Source organism: Serinus canaria, chromosome 20 (genome assembly GCF_022539315.1).
Source record: "Serinus canaria isolate serCan28SL12 chromosome 20, serCan2020, whole genome shotgun sequence".
In the NCBI taxonomy this organism is placed as follows: Eukaryota; Metazoa; Chordata; class Aves; order Passeriformes; family Fringillidae; genus Serinus; species Serinus canaria.
In genome coordinates, this window is record NC_066333.1 from 10124677 (window position 1) to 10143862 (window position 19186).

Here is a 19186-nt window from a genome sequence, read left to right on the forward strand (position 1 = left end):
GCTTATCTTTCAGGAAAACGTGGAGGGCCTCAGGTGTGACCAGTGCCGCCTGGGGACATTTTCTTTGGATGCCACCAACCCCAAGGGCTGCACCAAGTGCTTCTGCTTCGGTGCCACCGACCGCTGCCGCAGCGCCGAGAAGCACCGAGCTGAGGTGAGAGGGGCTGGAGCCACCAGAGCCTGAGGTCAGGTGTGTCCCATCCACCTGGCTCCCTGCTGCCCTCGGGTCTCTGTCCTGCATTAATCCTGCTGGAGATACACCGTGAGGAGGGTTGTCTTTGACTCCCTGTGCCCATCTCCTGCTCTCAGCCCCTTTTCCTGGTCTCTGGGGTCTCATGTGCTGGGCAGGGGTGATGTTCAGCTTTCCTGTGGCTCCATCAGGATGCATGTGAGGTGTGAGCCTGTTACTCCCCTTTCTGCTGCTCTGGGACCTATTCTTCTGGAGCACCAACACAAAGATACTTTCTGTAACTCTACTACAAGACCCAGAGTTGCTCTTCCCCTCCAGTTTGTCGACATGAACGGGTGGCTCTTGCTGAGCAGCGACCGCCACGAGGTGCCAACAGCTCTGAGCCCACGGGAGCAGCTCGTCACTGCTGACCTCAAAAACCTCCCAGATGCCTACCAGGAGCTCTACTGGGTTGCACCCAGCTCCTACCTTGGGGACCAGGTAAGAGAATGGGGAACCACCCTGACCTCACCTGCAGGCACTGCTCCCGCTCCGGTTGAGCACAGCCATCTCTGAGTTGTCTCAGTGATGTGGATGGATGGGATTTGTCTCTCCCTCAGGTTTCCTCCTATGGAGGGCACCTTCGCTACGAGCTGCACTCCAACCCTCGCAGGGGTGACGTGTTCATTCCCATGGAGTCCCGGCCGGACGTGATCCTCAAGGTGCAGCCCACGAAATGCCCTGGTGTCCCCTGCTAATGCAGGAGCAGGGTGAGGTGATGACTGACACCTTCCTTGCTTTTCCCAGGGAAATCAGATGAGCATCATGTTTCTGGAAGGTGCTTACCCATCCCCAGGGGAGGCACATCAAGGCCAGCTGCAGCTGGTGGAGGTGAGTTTGCACACACAGGTGAAGTGTTCAGATAATGCAGGAAAGGACAAGACTGTCACAGTCATATTTTCTAAAAAATCCCTTTGCCCAGGATTTTCTCCTGGGAAGCTGAGAAGCCTCAGGGGAAAAGGAAAACAAATTCTTATCTCATTTGCTTCTCCTGTGTTGTGATCACATGTGGAATGTGTTTGGAGATTGTTTATCCAACAGGTGATTGTTTCATTGGTTTCATGTGAATTGTTTTGACTTATTGGCCAATCAGGGCCAAGCTGTGTCGAGGCTCTGGAAAGAGTCAGGAGTTTTCATTATTATCGTTTTAGCCTTCTGTAAGTATCCTTTCTGTATTCTTCAGTATAGTTTAGTATAGCATTCTTTTATATAATATAATATCATAAAATAATAAATTAGCCTTCTGAGAACATGGAGTCAGATTCATCATTCCTTCCCTCATCTGGGGAACCCAGAAAATACAAAACCTCGTGCAGATAGAGGGAAGGTGCTTGGAGCTCAGCATTTTAGGTGCTGCAGGGCTCTTTCACCCGTGCAGAGAGGAATGATTCCAGCAGCAGGGATGTGGAGGCTGGGCTGCACATTCAGATGCTTGTGCTTCCTGCCAGTAACGCCAGGTTTTCTCCCACCAGGGTAACTTCAGGCACACAGAGACTCACAACCCTGTGTCCAGAGAGGAGCTGATGATGGTGCTGGCAAACCTGGAGCAGCTGCAGATCCGGGCACTCTTCTCCCAGCTCTCTTCCTCCGTGTCCCTGCGCCGTGTGGTGCTGGAGATGGCCACAGACACAGCCACGGGCATCCGTGCCAGCAACGTGGAGCTCTGCTTCTGCCCAGCTAACTACCAGGGGGACTCCTGCCAGGTGAGGGGGGAGTGGACAGGCTGCTCCACTCAGAGGGGTCAGATAGTCATGTTTTGGGTGCCAGCTGCCTCCAAGCTAACTCTTGAGAGCTTCAGTTGAAGAGACAGCTTGGCTTGTTCCAAAGGAAGGAACATTCCCCCATCACAACACCATCCACCTGTGAGATATGCAAAAGTTCCATCTGCCTTCTTGGAAGGGACATGATGGGGAAATCATTCAGGTGCTGCAGTACCTTGGAATGGGTCTTTTTCTCTGGCTAATTCTCTCCTGGTAAAAAGGAGCAGGAAGGAACTGCACTGAAAATTCTTCATCTTTGCTTATAATCTTTTCTCCACCAGTACAACCCAGTGGGAATTCTGTCATGGAAACTAATTTAGTTTCTTTGCTTTTCCCAAAAGTACCAGGCTGTTTTTCAGATCTCTTCTTTTTCTGTCTCCTCAGGAATGTGCTCCAGGTTACTACAGGGACACCAAGGGGCTCTTCCTGGGAAAATGCATCCCCTGCCATTGCAATGGCCACTCAGATCAGTGCCTGCCAGGCTCTGGCATATGCCTTGTAAGTAAACAGTGGAGCAGTGTGGTATTTTGTAGTTAGGAGCATGTGATTCAGAAGCTCTTTATATACTAACTGGGCTGGCAGAACCATGCCTGGGTCACAGCATTGGCTTCACTGTTTCAGTGGTGACCCTGCTCAGGGTCAGCTTAGGGTGCAAAGCAGTTCTGGGAGAGAGGAAGGACTGAGGCATCCTGATGGGGAGTTTTTTAGTGCATCCACCATTCTTGTTGTCAGTGCTGAGCCCAGGGTTTGCCTTTTCCTTGCAGAACTGCCAGCACAACACAGAAGGAGACCACTGTGAGCGGTGCAAGGACGGCTACATGGGCAGCCCCTCTGCCCAGGAACCCCTGCAGTGTGTTGGGTGCCCATGCCCTCTCTCAGTTGCCTCCAACAAGTAAGCACCTCAGGATGGGATTGCCTGTTTGGCCTCACTGTTTAACCACTGGAACCACTCTGTGCCCCACCAGGGCAGGTGTCCCAGTGCCAGCCTTGTCCTTGTCCCCAAACCATGTTTGTGGCCTCTTACCCGAGGCCCCAGCAGCCCACAGTGAGTGATCAGCTCCTCTGGCACCACATCAGGAGTAACTGCTCCTCTCTGTGTCCCCATTCTCATTTCAGTTTTGCTGTTGGCTGTGTCCACAAGGGATCCAACATGCAGTGCCTCTGCAAGCCAGGCTATGCTGGACCAAACTGTGAGCGGTAAGGGGGTGGCACCCGTGTTTGGGGGGGCCTCAGACACCAACCCTGTGCAGCCATTTCTGTGGCAGAGAAGTTTTCTCCTTAAGGACTGCAGCAGAAACAGCTGCTTTGTTCTGGCAGCATTTCCTTCAGTCCTCTTCAGCCTGTAAATGCCCAGCTGCTGAAATTCTGTTACTGTGGGTGTATGACTTAGGTGTGCTTTGCCTTGACTTGCAGCCTGTGATAAAGGCACCTTTCTGAGGTATCCCTAGGCAAAACACAGAGTGCTTTGAGATCCCTGAGGGCTGCAGCAGTTACAAGTGTTGGATTCTCACACCGTTCCAGTTGTGCAACTCCAGGCTGCAGGATCCTCACTCTGTCGTAACTTGTGTTTCTCCAGGTGTGCCCCGGGATACTTTGGCAACCCCTTGGTGATTGGCAGCTCGTGCCAGCCCTGTGACTGCAGTGGGAACACAGACCCCAACATGCTGTTCAGCAGCTGTGACCCCCTGACGGGGGCCTGCTCGGGCTGCATGCACCACACGGCGGGCGCGCGCTGCGAGCTCTGCGCGCCCGGCTACTACGGGGACGCCGTGCTGGCCAAGAACTGCACCCGTGAGTGGGGCAGGGGAGGGTGCCCATTCCCAGCTCTGCTCATCATCCCTCTGAGGAACAGCAGCCCAAATGCAGCTTGTAAAAGGGGTCATGTGTCACTGACATATTTTATGAAAATAGTTTCGCTAGGATTTTTCTCCTCAGAAGCCTTGGAAATGAAATGTAAACAATAACTATCATGGCTGTGAAAGGTGGTCTGGAGGTGGTTTACCAACAGGTGCATCTTTGATTGGTCTCATGGGGATTGTTTTTAATTAATGGCCAATCACAGCCAGCTGTGTTGGACTCTCAGCGTCTGTCACAAGATTTTATTATTCATTCCTTTCTAGCTCTCTGATGTCTCCTTTCTTTAGTACAGTTTTAATATATTATTTTTATTTTAATATATATCATAAAATAATAAATCAGCCTTTTCATCTCTTCCCTCATCCTGGGGACCCTCAAACACTACCACAGTCATGGGCATAAGCTGTTGTGAGAAGCAAATCCAAGAGGAGAGAGGCTCTGTCTTAAATTTGATAGATGAGGGGAAATAGCAGTTTTTCTGTTAGCAGTAAGTGTTGTGAGTGGCTGACAGGCTCTTCAGTTTAATACTGGATGTATTTTTCCCTGGCAGAGTGCAACTGTTCACCTTGTGGGACTGACTCCTGCCATCCACAAACTGGCCAGTGCTTCTGCAAGACTGGAGTGACAGGCCAGCACTGTGACCGCTGCGAGGTGAGGGTCACCTGGGCCCTGGGACGGTGCCTGTCCTTGCCATGGGGATGGGGGGCAGCCCTGGTGTGTCATCCCCCAGGCCTGTGAGCAGAGCAGGGCTGGCTGCCAGCTGGTGAATTTGCATAAGTACGTGGTAAAAGTCTATTAAAGATCTGGGAGCAAGCAGTGCAGGCAACATTCCAGTAAAGTGGCATCATTTGTGAAACTGCAGCAAACCCCATTTTCCCAAGTGCATCCAGCTTGGGCAAAGGCAGGTTCACAGTGCTGTGGGGTGCTGTGCTCTCACTGCAGCTCCACACCTTTACCATGCTGCTTTGAGTTTTGTGGTGCTCAAAACACACCTAGAAAGGAAGGGGGGGGTCCCCCATCACTGACCCGGGAGAGGGGCACACTTGCTGACTAGGGAATCCATGTCCTGCTTTTCCCTAGGAGGGGTACTACGGCTTCGAGGGGTGCTCGGGCTGCCGGAGGTGTGACTGCGACGTGGGAGCCGTGGGGAGCAGCTGCCACCTGCAGAGTGGCCAGTGCAGCTGCCTGCCCGGGGTCAGCGGCTCCCGCTGCCACCAGTGTGCCCCGGGCTACTGGGGCTTCGGCCAGGGCGGCTGCACAAGTGAGTGTGTGTGTGTAGGAATGCATTTCTTGTTAATGGAGTGACAAAAGTATCTCTTGTTTCTTTAAAAAGGAAAGAAGCTTAGACGTTTTTCTTCTCAGTTAAGTAAAAAAAGCATCTCATAGGCCTGAAAGACTTTACTTTGAACTTAAGGATAACTAATTAGGCAAAAGCCAAAAAGTCTTGCTTGGGCAATTTGCTAGAAAAAGAAGAGAACAAAGAAACTAATTGCTTTTGTGAGGTGTTTGTTTTACTAGGAGCAAGAACTTCTTGCAACTAAATTGGTTTTTCTCTGTAAGGAGTTTGTTGTTTTGCCTTTTATTAAACCTTTTTGTTTCCAACACTGCAACAAAAACCATTCTGCTAATTTTATGCCTCCAAAGGTAACTGAGCTATATTAAGTGAAAAATAGACCTCCAAAAGCTTATAATACCTAGCCCAAAGAAGCTCCTATTACTAGTGTGGGGTCCCAGCCAGGGGCACTGGGACAGGGCTGTGCTGCTGGTCCAGTTGTTGGAGGGAGAAAACAGCTGGCAGCTGTCTGAGGGCCTGTGCACATCACTGCACAGGGAACCCCCAGCAGCCTGTGGATGGGCACAGCTGGAATAAAACCTCTCCTTCCCCTCTCTCCAGCGTGGTAAAAGCCCAGAATGATTCTCTGTTTCTGGCCCCTGCAGAGTGTGAGTGCAGAGGGGGCTCCTGTGACCCTCGCACTGGGGAGTGCACGTGCCCCAGCGGGCTCACGGGGAAGCAGTGCGACGTCTGCCTGCGCCAGCACGAGATCCTGGTGGCCAACGGCCCCGACAGCATGAAGTGTGAAGGTCTGTGTGCCACTGTCCTGGGGAAGGAGGGGAGGGGAGCCCGGGAGGGGGCCTGTGCTGACTGCTGTGTCCCTGCAGTGTGTGACAGCTGTGTCCTGCTCCTGCTGGAGGACCTGCAGAGCATCGAGATGTCCTTCCCGTCCATCCGCGGCCAGCTGGTCACCCTCAACGCCAGCTCCATCGCCTGGGCTCGCCTCCACGGCCTCAACAGCACCATTCTGGCCATTGCTGTATGTGGAAGGCTTCACATCACCTTCTGCCCATGTTTCCTGGCCTGTTGGCCTGATTTAGCCTTTTTTTTTCCCTAGAACCAGCTCCGTGAGTACCACAGAGCCATGAGCGGGGTCAGGCAAAGGGCTGATGAGCTGGAGGATGAGAACATGGACCTCACACAGGACCTGAACACTCTGCAGCACAAAGTAGGGTATTTCTCCACCTTTCTATTTCTCAAGTCCCCCTTTTACCAAAATGAGGGCTTTGAAGGCTGTGAGGAGCCTAGTTCAGGCAGGTTGGGTCTCCTGCTTGACCAGAACTAAGTTGCAGTGTTAAGTGCTCAAGCTGGATTACCTGCTTTCCTTCCATGGAGAGCTGTGAAACATCTCATAATACTGATAGTTTTTCTTGATTTACTGCTTGCTTTAGAGGTGGGTCCAACTTTAAGCAGTAAAAATCAAATCTCATTTATAGAAGGAACATACAAGTAAGGTACATAAAACATCTGGGTCCATCATGGATGCAATCTATATCCAGTCTAAAACCTAGGAGTTGCATCAACAGCGAATGGATAAACTGAGCAAGATTTGATTTCACTTGATTTATAAACTGCCTGCTCCTAATCTGAGAGAGAGGGGAAAATCTCTACTTGATGACATATCTCCCCAGACAGCTGCAAAGACAAACTGCCCTGTGTGTACCAGACAGACTGCAGCCCCCTGTCTCTTGATCAGGACCCAGGTGTGCCTGGCTCCAAGCTTTGGGGCTTTCCTTGTGTTAAGAGCACAGAGCAGTGCTGAACTCTGTGGTGTCAGGATTGTTCCAGCATCCAGAGCCTGTTGCACTGGAGCTGTATTTAATGCTTGTGCTTCTCCAAAGGAGCTAAATAAGATCATCCATTGTGGGACAGGCTCCTTCAGAGACCTCACAAGCAACACATTCCCAGGCCTTGTGTGCCTTTTGGGAGCAACAGTCCCACTGATAAATCACATAAAGTATCATCTCATATTTGAACTAAGGCATTGTTTTTGTGGTAGATGACCATGGCTCACAGAGAAGCGGTTCGTGTTGAGCAGCACACGAGGGACATGTACCAGAGGGGGGAACAGCTCCTGCTGCACATCCAAAGCATCCAGAGGGGCATTGCAGGTATGTCAAGAAGGGCCTTCACTTTGGGGTTTTTCCCCTGGGATATGCCATGCTCTTGGTTTCCAGCACTGCCAAGTACTGCAGTGCTTAGAGAAAGCCATGGAGAGAACAAAGAAGACAAAAATACAAAGGAAGATCCCTGCAGAATCCCAGCTTTTAACCTGACCAGCCTTATTGTGATTCTCAGCTGCTAAACACAAGTCTGAGGAAAAAACATATTAAACTTCCACAAATGTTACTAAATTGCATAAAGTGGGGGCAGTCTGCGCTGCAGCTTCAGGAGAGATTGAGCAAAGCAGAGTGGCTGGATTTTGGACAAAAGGTAAAGCCACAGAAAGATGCTCAGGATGTAACATGTGTTACTGGTAGTGGCCAAGGAGGCTGAAACACTAGCCTCTAGGTCATCTCAAGGAGTTTGTTGCCTGAGTGCTGCCTGAAAGCTGTCAGTGGTTTGTGAGGAGAAGAACCTGAGGGAGTTGTGAAGGCCCTGCTTTGGTCAGTCTGACGGGGGTGTGGGTTTCCCTGCAGAGCTGCTGCGGCAGATGGCCAGGTTTGGGGCAGAGAACGCCAGCACCACCTCCGGCGAGGAGTTCCGGCAGAAGCTGGCCGAGGTGGAGAGGATGCTGAGGGAGATGAAGGAGAGGAGCCTGGGAGCCCAGGAGGAGCTGGCACGGCGTGAGCACGAGGAGGCTCAGAAGTGTGAGTCCAGCTCGGTGGCACAGGGCTGCCCAGGTCCTGCTGGGTCTGGCTTGGTGACACTGCACGCAGACACTGCACGCAGACACTGCACATCATGGTTGTGTTTAGAGAGAGCTGTTAAGAGCCAGGCACCCCCAGCCATTTTTATAGGAGTTTCAGAGTCCCCTGTGACACTCCAACAGGATAATTTGTGGTTCCTTTTCCCTTAAGGCAAATTTTAGAGCAGAACTAAGTGCATAGTTCTGTTTGATGAACAAAAATGACAACACTTAGAACCAGGAATCACCATTATTATGTGATGTATTTACATCACACATGGATGGGAGTAATTCACACCATGTTTCTTCCTATTTGCTGTCCCCTTAGAGTAACAACCAGCAGCCAGCTTCCACAGTAGCTCTGCTGTCCTGAGGGCATCCTTGCAGGAGTGAGAGCAGTGATCCCAGCCAGGGATGCTGGCGCTGCAGGAAGTGAACATTTCTGATTAACAAGCCTTGGCAAAGCATAACTCATTAGCTGAAAGCTGGAATTATAAACTGGCTTTTGTTGGAAATATGTAATTTTTCACAGTGAAAGTAATCAAGGTCCATCATCTGGATCTTTTCAGGCATGGCTGTGTGTCTTTGAAAGGGATCCCATCTCTCTGAGGGTTTGTAGACAGTCACGGACAAGATCCTGTGCCATGTAGGCTGAAAAGGAGGGAGGAAGGGGTGGAAGATGGTCACTTCTGGCCTTGGTATCTGCCAACACCAGAGCCAGGCTTTGGGGCAGCCAGGCACAGAAAGAGTGTTTAACACAGGAGGAGGAATTAGCAAGAGTTCTCTCCCCTCCTGCACAGTGCTGCATCGGGTGAAGAGCGAGCTGCACGCCCGCTGGCAGTCCAACCAGGACCTGCTGAGCAGCACCCAGGAACGGCTGGCCCAGCACAGCTCCCAGCTTATGGATCTGCGAGATGCCCTCAACGAGGCTGTGAACAAAACCAGGCAGACAGAGGAGCTCAACAGCCTGAACCGAAACAACCTGGAGGAGAGTCAGGTAGACCTTCCCCATGGTCCTGGCCATGGAGTGAGGGAGGGCTGTCCCAGCCCTGCTGCTCCTAACTCTGGGTCTTTGTGTCCAGCAAAAGAGCCAGGAACTCCAAAAGCAGCATGCACTGGTGCAGGAGACCCTGCAGATGGCCAAGGACGCCCTTGCCCAGGTCTCTGACTTCCTGCAGATGATGGAGCGTGCAAAGGAGGTGAGTGGCAGAGGCACACTGGCATGGGCAGAGGGAGAGCTGTGGCAGCCCTCAGCAGTGACAGGTGTCCTTGCAGGCATATGAGAAGCTGGCAGCACTGCTGGATGGGGCCAAGCTGCCCCTCACTGAGCGGGTGAAGAAGTTCTCCCCAGCCAGCAGCAAGATCCCCATCGTGGAGCAGGCAGAGGAGCACGCCCGGCTCCTGGATGAGCTCGCAAGGAACCTGTCTGGGTGAGGCACCTGTCCTGAGCCTCGCTGGTCAGCCTGTCTGCTGCCAGAGCTGGGGAAGGGAAACTGCAGCCCCACCATGGCAGGGGAACAGCAGGGTATCACCTCCAGAGTTTTATACTGGAGCACACATTGTGCTGAGCAGCACAGAGGGGTTTGTCTGTGAGGGCATGGGCAAGATCCTGTATTCCATGGACTTGATGGCTTCATCTTCCAATACAGCATTATCCAGGACACAAACCAGGATGGCTTTATCCAGAGGGCAGTCAATGCCTCCAATGCCTACGCCAGCATCATTGAAGCTGTGAGGAAAGCAGAGCAAGCAGCCCGTGATGCTGACAAGGCAGCCAGCGAGGCCCTGATGGTAAGTGCTGTGGGGAGCCCTGCAAAAAACAAGCTCCCTTCCCTCTGACACGAGGGTGCTGTGCTCTGTGCCTGAGAGCAGAGTCTGCCACAGCTGGGGCCACACTCAGTGTTTAGGTCTCCCTGTCACACCCCATTGCAGCTCTCTGAACAAACATTTTTGTGTGCAGTCAGAGCCAGAGCCTTGAATTCTTCATCAGAGTCCCATGTTTGTTTCACAGAATGTCATATCAGAAAACCTCGGGGCCACCTCCAGGATACTGAAGAGGAACAGCAGCAGTCTGGAGGAGGCTGCAAGGAGACAGCAAAGCAAACTCAATGGGGGTGAGAGAGTCTTCTTACAGGATCTGCTGTCCTTTGGGCTGGACTGAGCTCCAGCAAACAGCATGTGCATTTCTTTAATTGCAGCTATTAAAGGCACTCTGCAGACAGCAAAGGACAAGCTGGCTGATCTCCGTGTGAAGAAGGAGCAGCTCCTGACCCAGCTCCAGTCTGTGCAGGACATGCTGGGCAGGGAGCAAGGTTTGTTCTGGGGTGGCTGAACTGGATTCTCTCTGCTCCCTTCTCTGTGCACTGACTGTGATCCAAATGTGCTTCCTCCCTGCTCCTGCACACCTCAGAGATATTTATTTCTTTGCAGAGGACACAAAGGACACAATCCAGAATGCCAAAGCAGCTGCTGCTGAGGCCAACGAAACAGCTGCAAGAGTGGAGGATGCCCTGAGCACCATGAAGAAGAACCTGGATGAGTGGAAAGACCAGTATGGAGGCCTCCGAAATGAAGACCTGAACCAGGCAGTCCAGGATGCCAGGAAATCTGGTGAGTGCTGAGCCTGGTGTGCTGCCAGGGTGAGTCTGATATGAGCCACTGCATGCACAGATGCCCCCAGAGTATTTTTGAAAGCTGTGCTTTGCAACTCCAGGTCAACAGCAGAGGGAGGTAGCCAATCCTGGATGCTTTAAGTGCTGGCTCTTTTCTCCCTCCTCTCTTGTAATGTCTGTATCACCTGTAGCTTTACTGCAGGAAGTTGCATGCTTTGACTACCACTGCTTTGACTTGCATTTCTTAAACTGCCTTTGCATTTCCCTTCCTTGCTAACCTCCAAAACTCCGGGCTCCTCTTCAACCCCAGTGTCCAGCCTGGAGAGCACCATTCCCCTGCTGCTGGAGAAGCTGAGCAGCCTGGAGAACAGGAGGAACAAAAATGCCACAGTGTCAGAGAACATCGTGAGGATCCGGCAGCTCATCACACAGGCGAGGAACGCCGCCAGCAAGGTGAGCTCAGGGGAGGGGGAGGGCTGGGCTGGAGGAGGGCTTACCTGAGGGTGGCATGCAAAGGGTAGGGTGTTTGGGGCCACCAGGCAAGGTCCCTTTCTTGTGGGATTTGGTAGAACTGGCAGTGACCAGGCAGGTGGCAGTGGGTTCAGTGCCACAGGGCTGGATTTGTCTCCCTGCAGGTGAAAGTGCCCATGAAATTCAATGGCAGCTCAGGGGTGCAGGTCCGGATGCCCAGCAATCTGCAGGATTTAGCAGCCTACACATCCCTCAAATTCTACATCCAAAACCCCGAGCCCAGGAGCCAGCAGGACGGGGCAGAGGACGGGCGGTTCGTGTTGTACCTGGGCAGCCAAGAGGTGAGATGGGGCCAGAGGGTGACGGAGCCATTGTTGCATCAATGATGTCCATGCCTGGACACGAGCCCCTCACCTGGTCCCTGGATAACTTTGTGGGGGACACAAAGCCCCTGGATGCAGCCATCAGCCTAGGTGGGGAGTGGAATAGGGGCTGTTTGTCCAGTGCAGCCCTGGGAACATCAGGGAGAGCTCCTGCCTGTCCCAAATGCCAACATGTGGCCCTGTCTCTCCCTGAGTTCAGGCCACTGGAGACTACCTGGGCATTGTGCTCAAGGACCGCAGAGTGCATTGGATTTACAAACTGGGAGATGAGGAACCAACCTCCCTGAGTGTCGACGAGGATATTGGAGAGCAGTTTGTCACCATCACCATCAACAGGTAGGGCCTTTCCTCAGGGAGGGCAGGGTTTGCTCCTTTGGGGGGTCTCCCCTGGTCTTGACCATTCCTCCCTGCTGCAGGATCCTGCAGTACGGGCACATGTCGGTGATCGTGGAGAGGCAGAGGGTGCACGAGATCAAGGGAGACAGCGTGGCCAAGGGAGAGCAGGGGCTGCTCAACCTGGACCCACGCAACGTGGTCTTCTACGTGGGGGGCTACCCCGCCAGCTTCACGGTGAGGCAGGCAGCAGGGAGGGGGGAGCAGGCCTTTGGAGGTTCTTACAGGAGGGAAACCCTGTTTAAGTGTTGTGTTTAACTACCAGCCTCCTCCTGCTTTGCGCTATCCCAACTACCGCGGGTGCCTGGAGCTGGACACGCTGAACGAGGAGGTGGTGAGCCTGTACAACTTCCAGCACACCTTCGAGCTGGACACGGCTGCCGAGAAACCCTGCGCCAGGTGGGCACCACAGCCTGCCCAGGGCACTTAGCTCAGCCCTGCTCGCTCCATGCCTTGGCAGTGATGGCTCTTGCTGTGTGTCTCAGGTCCAAGTCCACGGGAGACCCCTGGCTGACGGACGGCTCCTACTTCGACGGCAGCGGCTACGCGGAGATCAAGTTTGAGAGCCAGTTCGGCACCACCAAGCGCTTCGAGCAGGAGATCAGGGTGGTCTCCTACAACGGCATCATCTTCTTCCTGGAGAACCAGGCAGGTGTTTGCTCCCCTGGGGAGCCTCCATCCCTCAGTGGACAGTCACAGGCCTGTTTGCAGGTGTTCCCAGTGCAGGGCACTTGGGAGAGGAGGGCTTTGGAGATCTCAGGGCTGCTTGGAGTAGGATTTTAGCACTGTTGTTAAAAGCCATGAGAGGACTGGACCCAGACTTCACAGCAGTCACTTGGCTGGTGCAGAAGGGGCTCCCCTGAGCTTGGGAGACCCTCCAAGTTAGGCCAGGGTTCACGAGGGCAGGCAGTGCTGCAAGCTTGCAGTGTTATTCCTGTGCCCCAGCACAGGGCTGCTGAATGAAATTAAGTCCCAGATGACTGTGACCAGGGCACTGAAGTGGGACCTGCTCCCACCAGTGCTAAAGGGCAGGTGGGTCAGTGCCACAGCTGCATCCTGTGCATCTGCTGAGTGTCCATCCTGCCTCCCCCAGGGTCAATTCCTGTGTCTGGCCATCCGGGATGGGAAGCTGGCTCTTTACTATGATTTCAGCTCTGGCCTGGAGGTGGCAAAACCGAGCAACTCCTCATCCCTCACCATCAGCAGCACCACAAACAAAGCGGTAAGAGGTAACAGGGCTCTCTTGGAGGGAGGGCTCTTCATCCAGGGTGGGGAGGCACATGGACCCTTGTTTTTGAGGGCGTCAAAGCTGCAAGAGTTTTTTTGACTTGAGCTGTTAATTTGACACTTTGTCTTGCCCTCTGTGATGGACCTAACTGCCCCAGACTGACAGATAATTTCTCTGCTCTGTCTCCAGATCCAAATTTTCCTCCTCAAAATGAATAACAAGAAGCGCATCCTGGTGCGGGTGGAGCGCCTCACCATCTTTGTGGTGGAGCAGGAGAATTCCCTGGAGAATGCTGTCTCCTACTACCTGGGGGGTGTGCCCCCAGCTGTGCTGCCCCCCAGGTGGGTCCAGCCTGCAGTGGAGTGGGACAGTCAGCATGTTCCCCTCCAGTCCCTGGTGGTGGTCCTGGCCCTTTCTCAGCCATCCAGGGCTGTTGGAACCCTGCTGAAACCAGGGGGGAAGTTTTACTCTCCCTGTCCATCATCCTGAGCTTTTAAGAATGGTAACTTTTCCATCTCTGGTGAGGGGTGAATTGCTCGTGGGTGTCACCAAGTCGTCCTTTGCCATGCTGAGTGCTTTGGAGCAGCCTTGGCACTGGAGATACCCATCACCCTCACAATTCCTTTCCAGGCACTTTGCCTGAAAGAGCTGCGGGGCCAAATCCTGCCCAGGGCTGTGTCCTGCCTGGGCCTGTTCTTGTTAACACTGTCTGCTTCTCCTGCAGTTTGAAGTCTCTCTTCCCCACGGGTGGGCCCATCCGGGGCTGCATGAAGGGCTTGAAGGCTCTTGGCAAATACGTCGACCTGAAGCGCATGAGCACCGTGGGCGTCAGCTACGGGTGCACCTCGGACCTCCTGGTGAGCACAGAGCCCTGGCAGCCTGGCCAGCGTGCTGGGGGAAGGGTCTGTAAGGGAAAGGGAGCACAGCACACCCAGGACAGGCCCCATCTCCCCTCATTCCCACAGAAACAAGCATAAACCTCCTACATCCTCAGTGCAGAGGGGTCGTGGTGAGGTGCTTGCTCCACGTCATTGGCCATAGCAGCAGCCAGAACCAGCAAGGAAGCCGAGCTCTTCCCTCATATCCCAGTGCTCCTGCAAGGCCAGGGCCAGGCTCCCACCTTGTCTCTGTGCTGTCTCTCACAGGTTGCTCGCTCGGTCAGTGTCCATGGCCATGGCTACCTGACCCTGGCTCTGACGGATGTACCAGGGCTGCGGGACTTCTACAGTGGCTTCAGCTTCCAGACGAGCCAGCCTGAGGGGCTGCTCTACCACCACTCCACCCAGGTGGGCACCTGCAGACCCCCAGATATCCCAGCAGTGGGGCTGCTGGGGAGGGTGCTGCTTCCCCTTGGGAAAGAGGGGATTTTGGTGGGGCCAGGATGTTAATCTGCACCCTGAGCTCCTGGAGGGCAGTGAGGTTCAGCTGATGAGCTGCTGGGTGATGTTTTTTCTGCAGGAGGGGACGTGCCAGGTGTCTCTCCAGAGGGGCCACCTGGCCTTGAACCTGCTGGGAAGCGAAGTCACCACTGACAGTGCCTATGCAGACGGCAGGGCGCACTACGTGGCCTTTTATAGCGATGCCCGTGGGTATGTGTCCTGCTGTGGGTGCTGTGGGGGCCGGGGTGCCCACAGCCACAGGTCCTGCTGACCCTCTGCTGCCACCCCAGGGTCAGGCTGTACGTGGATGATGAGCTGCAGGACAGCAGGGCGGGCCCCGGGCGCAGCCGGCGGCAGCGGCGCCAGGCCGGGCGTCGGCTCTTCCAGCTCGGGGGTTCCCCGGAGCCAGGGGCCCTCGGCAACCTCAGCGGCTGCATCGGGAATGTCTTTGTCAAGCGGTGGGTGACAGCGTGCCCCTTCCACACAGCAGGGCTCAGCCCCTTCCCACCTCCCAGCTGCTGTGACAGGGACCTTTTCTCCCCGTGAGTAGGACTTCAGAGCCACAAATGGTAGTGGACCTGCAGCAGAACGTGGAGAGCATCAATGTCACCATGAGCTGTCCGGTGGGCGAGCAGTCACAGCAGCTCAGAGTCACTCCGAAGAAGGACAGGCGGAAACCCAAGGTACCGACTGCTGCCAGAGCTCCCCACATCCTCCTCCTCCTCATCCTCCTCAGGTGCCACTGCTCAGCTCTGCTGGCAGGGCAGGGATGCTCCCCTCACTCCATTCCCTGGTGCCCATTGCATAGGTGCCGGGCAAGCCTGCTCCCAAGGGCCGCCGCCACGACCAGGATGGGCTGTGCCAGCTGCACCCCCAGCCCCGTGCAGCCAGGGGCTCCTCCCGCTTTGGGGGGAGCCCGAGCAGCCGCTGGGAGTTCGATGAGATCCCAGCCTCCTTCGGGTGGAGGTGAGCCTCAACCCATGCCCACCCTGTGCAATCCTGGCCCTGGGATCATGGCCTGGAAGCACACGTGCCATGCAGTTGCAGGAGAGCCGGGTGCTCCCATCACTCCCTGTCCCTGCAGGTCCCACTTCTCCCTGGAGGTGAAGCTGAACTCCTCCAGTGGGCTGCTCTTCTACGTGGCGGGTGAGCGGGGCTCCTCCATGGCTCTCTTTGTCTCCAACGGGCGCTTTGTTTTCCTGGTGGAGCTCGGCAGGCGCCGGCTGCGCATCCGCAGCAAGGACAAGTACCGTGACCGCCGGTGGCACACGGTGAGCGGGGCGTGGGGCTCAGCAGGACCTCCCTGAACCACATCAGCGCCCCTGCAGGGGCTGGCTCCATGCAGCCCTGCTCTGGGTGTTGCTTCTCGATTGCACACGGGATGCTGTGGTTCCAGGGGAGCAAAGGGGACAGTGAAATCACAGCCGGGACGGGCTGAACTTTTGAGCTGAGGCTCCTCCCAGCCAGGAAGCTCCCAGTCTTGGCACTGACCTTTGCTCCTTGCAGGTCTTCTTCAGCAGAGACCAGAGCCGGGCCCAGCTGGTCATCGATGGGCTGCGAGCCCAGGGTGCTGCAATGGCCACCACGGGGCTCTTCGTGGCCCAGACCCCTTTGTATGTGGGGGGGCTTCCAGCTGGAAAAGCCAAGGCTCACATACCGGTAAGGGCTTGGCAGCCCCATGGCATCACCCTCTCTCAGCCTGTTCCCAGTCCCGTGGCATCACCTGGTGCCTCCCAGCTTTTTCCCCCTCTGTGCTCAGTGGCCTCTCTCCACAGGCTGCATCGGCCTCCAGCTTTGATGGCTGCCTGAGGAACCCCCAGCTGGACGGGAGGCCCCTGGGTCCCCCCTCACGCACTTTTGGGGTGACGCCATGCTACGAGGGCGCGCTGGAGAGCGGCGTCTTCTTCGCCACAGATGGCGGCTCCATCGCCTTAGGTACCCCAGTGTGGCCTGGGACTAGGAGGGTCATATTCCATGGGAATGCCCTTGGTCCTCTCCTCACCAGTGGCATTTCTCTTCCAGCTGATGCTGTGATGACTGAGCAGGACCTGGAGGTGACACTGGAGGTGCGTCCCCGCAGTGCCTCTGGCCTCATCTTCCACATCGGCACGAGGAGAAGCCACCATCTCCTGCTCTACATGGAGCAGACCAAGGTACTGGGAGGGGGGCTTCCCCACAGGTTTCAGAGGGCGTGGGTGTCTGCTGCCTCTCAGCTCTCCAGCTCTGATGGGTTTGTCTCACCCCAGGTCACTGTGAGAGCAGGTGCTGGGGCTGATGAGTTCTCAGCGTCGGTGACAAGCCCAGCTCTCTGCGACGGGCAGTGGCACACCATTGCAGGTGAGGTGACAGCTCCCCTGGTTCTGTGGCTCTGTTCCAGCCCTGCTCAGCCCACATCTCCTAGGGGAGCTCAGGACAAGCCCAGGCTCGGCAATTTAAACCCTGTACCCCTGCTGTGTGCATGTAATTTGGGAGTTTGTAGCTGCCATGAGGTCAATTTCCTAATTACCAAGAACTCCTGCCTGATCTCAGCACTGTCAGCTCTGGTAGTCAGGCAAGGCAGGTTGTTTTCCACTTCATGGAGCTGCTGGCGAGACCAGGGATGTGCCACAGGATTGATCCATCCTGGACTGTGTCCAGCTTGAAGTGAAACCCCAATTTGCTTGTGTCGAGTGTGTCCAAAGGGCTCCAAGCTCTTAGCTGGGAGCAGGGATTGCAGAATTCATACCTGTACAGGAAACTCAGCCTTTAACTCAGCCGTGCAGCAAGTGCCCTTTTTGGGGTTGGGGGCACAGCTGTAGCCCCATCTCAGCACAGCTCTGTTTCAAACCTTCATCTTGTTCAGCCAGTGCTGGGTGAGGTTTTGGGGGATTGTCCAGACTCTGGGCATTTCCTGAGAGCTAGGCCAGGCCCTTTGACCCTCAGTAGTTTTGCACTTGCTGCAGCTGTGGTCTAGGCTGCAGAGCAGAGGTGGGCTTGCTCCATGGGTAAGGAAGCATCACTGACTGTTGTTTTATTTTGAAGTTACCAAATGGAAAAACGTAATCCAGGTGGATGTGGACACAGAAGGCAACCACACGGTGGGACGCAGCCAGCCGCCTGCACCCAGCACAAGGGCAACCTTCTCCCTGGGAGGGCTGCCAGGTGAGTGGGGAAAGATGTGCCAGGATTAAAACCCCGAGGACAATGAAGATACTATTCCTGGTGCGAGGGAGAGGTTAAGCCTTTGCCAGACTAATGCCTGTTTTTCCTTGTTTCTTCTGCAGAGACAGACAAGGCCAGCACAGGGCTGCTGTTACCTCCCCTCCCTCACTACGTGGGCTGTGTCAGGAACCTGCAGATTAACCAGAGGCACGTGGACCTGCCTCGAGCTGGGGCTGCCCGGGGCTCTGTGGGCCTGAAGGGCTGCCCCGTGCTCTGAGTGCCACATCAGGGACAGCCCGAGGAACAGAACGGTGCTGCGGCCCCGGCTCACCGCTCAGAGCACTGCCCGTGCTCGGGCACACTTATCTCCAGTGACTGCAGGCACAGGTCTGGGCCAAACCAGAGGGGCCACAAATCCCAGGGGAAGGAGGGCAGGGGAGGACGGCTGGGGAGAAGGGGCCACTTTGGGGATGTTTCACAAATAGAACCAAAAAGTTGGAGCGGGATGTGGTGACAGGTGAGTCCTTCTGGGTGGTCAAGGATCTGCAGCAGGGCTCGTGCTGCCCTGTGGCTCGTGGTGGGAGCGTGGGCTGGAGCACAGAGCAGCCCTGCAGCTCGTCCTGAATCCTGTTCCCTTCACCCCACACGTACACGGCACATAGATTTAGTTCACCAAACACTTGAGGCTGTTAATAGATGTCACAGACTGTCTGCTGATAAAGGCTGCAGACAGTTTCTGGTTTATAATAAATGCAATTAGGACAAACTGGATTAATTCCGTCGGTTTTGGGGTTTTATAAGCAAGGGCACATTTAACCTCCCCCCAAGGGCAGTCTCAGCTCACCTGTTACTGCTACGCAAAGAGCTCTGCAAGGGGGAACTTGGACAAAATTCTGTTCACAGAATTAGCATCTTCTTACCAGAATAATTTATAAGAATCAAAAAAAGAACAGAATAGGCTGGGAGAACTGCTAAGGGAAAGCAGAAAGGCACAACCGCCACTGGCTCTGCACTCGCATTCAGCACTGGTAGTACACTGACAAAAGTCCTGTTGTGCGAAGCAAGAAACCATTGCTTGAAAGGGAAGAAATAGAAAGGTTGCCTCCACATCTGGCCAGGTGTGTGGGGTAGCACCTGGCCCTCACCCACCCTGGCTCCTGCTCAGCCTCCCTCAGCCCTGGTGTAGTGCAGTCTCCACTTGAAGCAGCTTTTTTCTCCCAAGACACCCAGTTCACTTGTGCACTTACACGTCATATATATATTTGTGTGTGTATATATATCTCTGGCCACTTGGGGACAAAATCTTGCTTCTGAAATGGACTTGTAACTTATATCATTATATTGTGGGGTTTTTTTATGAGGGGTAAATATTGTAAAATGGGTTTTTAACATGTCCATCTTAAATGTAATTATGACCTGTTTTTAAAGTTGTAGTATTAAAGATGGTCTTTGTAAATCACTGGTACATACTCTGGAGTCAAATAAAGTTTTATGTTACTCTCTTTCACTTTACCTGGGGAAGAGTAAGCATCAGGCTGATAAGCTGGAAGAG

The 19186-nt window shown here is 54.4% G+C and overlaps 1 protein-coding gene across 3 annotated transcripts in view; it reads left to right on the forward strand.

Annotated features, from left to right (window-relative positions):
• Window positions 1-19141, forward strand: part of LAMA5 (laminin subunit alpha 5) — an 85286-nt gene extending 66145 nt beyond the window's left edge. For all 3 annotated transcript variants that reach the window (XM_030233299.2, XM_050982103.1, XM_050982104.1), the window contains exons 37-80: window positions 14-154; window positions 509-670; window positions 790-891; window positions 977-1060; window positions 1702-1932; window positions 2374-2487; window positions 2754-2881; window positions 3106-3186; window positions 3566-3780; window positions 4397-4497; window positions 4927-5107; window positions 5785-5928; window positions 6007-6158; window positions 6237-6347; window positions 7179-7290; window positions 7819-7989; window positions 8828-9024; window positions 9110-9226; window positions 9303-9457; window positions 9677-9818; window positions 10039-10141; window positions 10226-10339; window positions 10458-10637; window positions 10950-11092; window positions 11275-11451; window positions 11693-11829; window positions 11910-12063; window positions 12152-12285; window positions 12372-12534; window positions 12980-13108; window positions 13304-13455; window positions 13839-13971; window positions 14260-14400; window positions 14573-14703; window positions 14784-14951; window positions 15044-15176; window positions 15302-15459; window positions 15578-15764; window positions 16000-16152; window positions 16269-16428; window positions 16516-16646; window positions 16740-16830; window positions 17515-17634; window positions 17757-19141. In XM_030233299.2, the coding sequence (XP_030089159.2) occupies window positions 14-154; window positions 509-670; window positions 790-891; window positions 977-1060; window positions 1702-1932; window positions 2374-2487; window positions 2754-2881; window positions 3106-3186; window positions 3566-3780; window positions 4397-4497; window positions 4927-5107; window positions 5785-5928; window positions 6007-6158; window positions 6237-6347; window positions 7179-7290; window positions 7819-7989; window positions 8828-9024; window positions 9110-9226; window positions 9303-9457; window positions 9677-9818; window positions 10039-10141; window positions 10226-10339; window positions 10458-10637; window positions 10950-11092; window positions 11275-11451; window positions 11693-11829; window positions 11910-12063; window positions 12152-12285; window positions 12372-12534; window positions 12980-13108; window positions 13304-13455; window positions 13839-13971; window positions 14260-14400; window positions 14573-14703; window positions 14784-14951; window positions 15044-15176; window positions 15302-15459; window positions 15578-15764; window positions 16000-16152; window positions 16269-16428; window positions 16516-16646; window positions 16740-16830; window positions 17515-17634; window positions 17757-17911 (6288 nt within the window). In that variant the 3' untranslated portion in view covers window positions 17912-19141. The remainder of the gene's footprint in view (window positions 1-13; window positions 155-508; window positions 671-789; window positions 892-976; window positions 1061-1701; window positions 1933-2373; window positions 2488-2753; window positions 2882-3105; window positions 3187-3565; window positions 3781-4396; window positions 4498-4926; window positions 5108-5784; window positions 5929-6006; window positions 6159-6236; window positions 6348-7178; window positions 7291-7818; window positions 7990-8827; window positions 9025-9109; window positions 9227-9302; window positions 9458-9676; window positions 9819-10038; window positions 10142-10225; window positions 10340-10457; window positions 10638-10949; window positions 11093-11274; window positions 11452-11692; window positions 11830-11909; window positions 12064-12151; window positions 12286-12371; window positions 12535-12979; window positions 13109-13303; window positions 13456-13838; window positions 13972-14259; window positions 14401-14572; window positions 14704-14783; window positions 14952-15043; window positions 15177-15301; window positions 15460-15577; window positions 15765-15999; window positions 16153-16268; window positions 16429-16515; window positions 16647-16739; window positions 16831-17514; window positions 17635-17756) is intronic.
• Window positions 19142-19186: the final 45 nt, after the last annotated feature.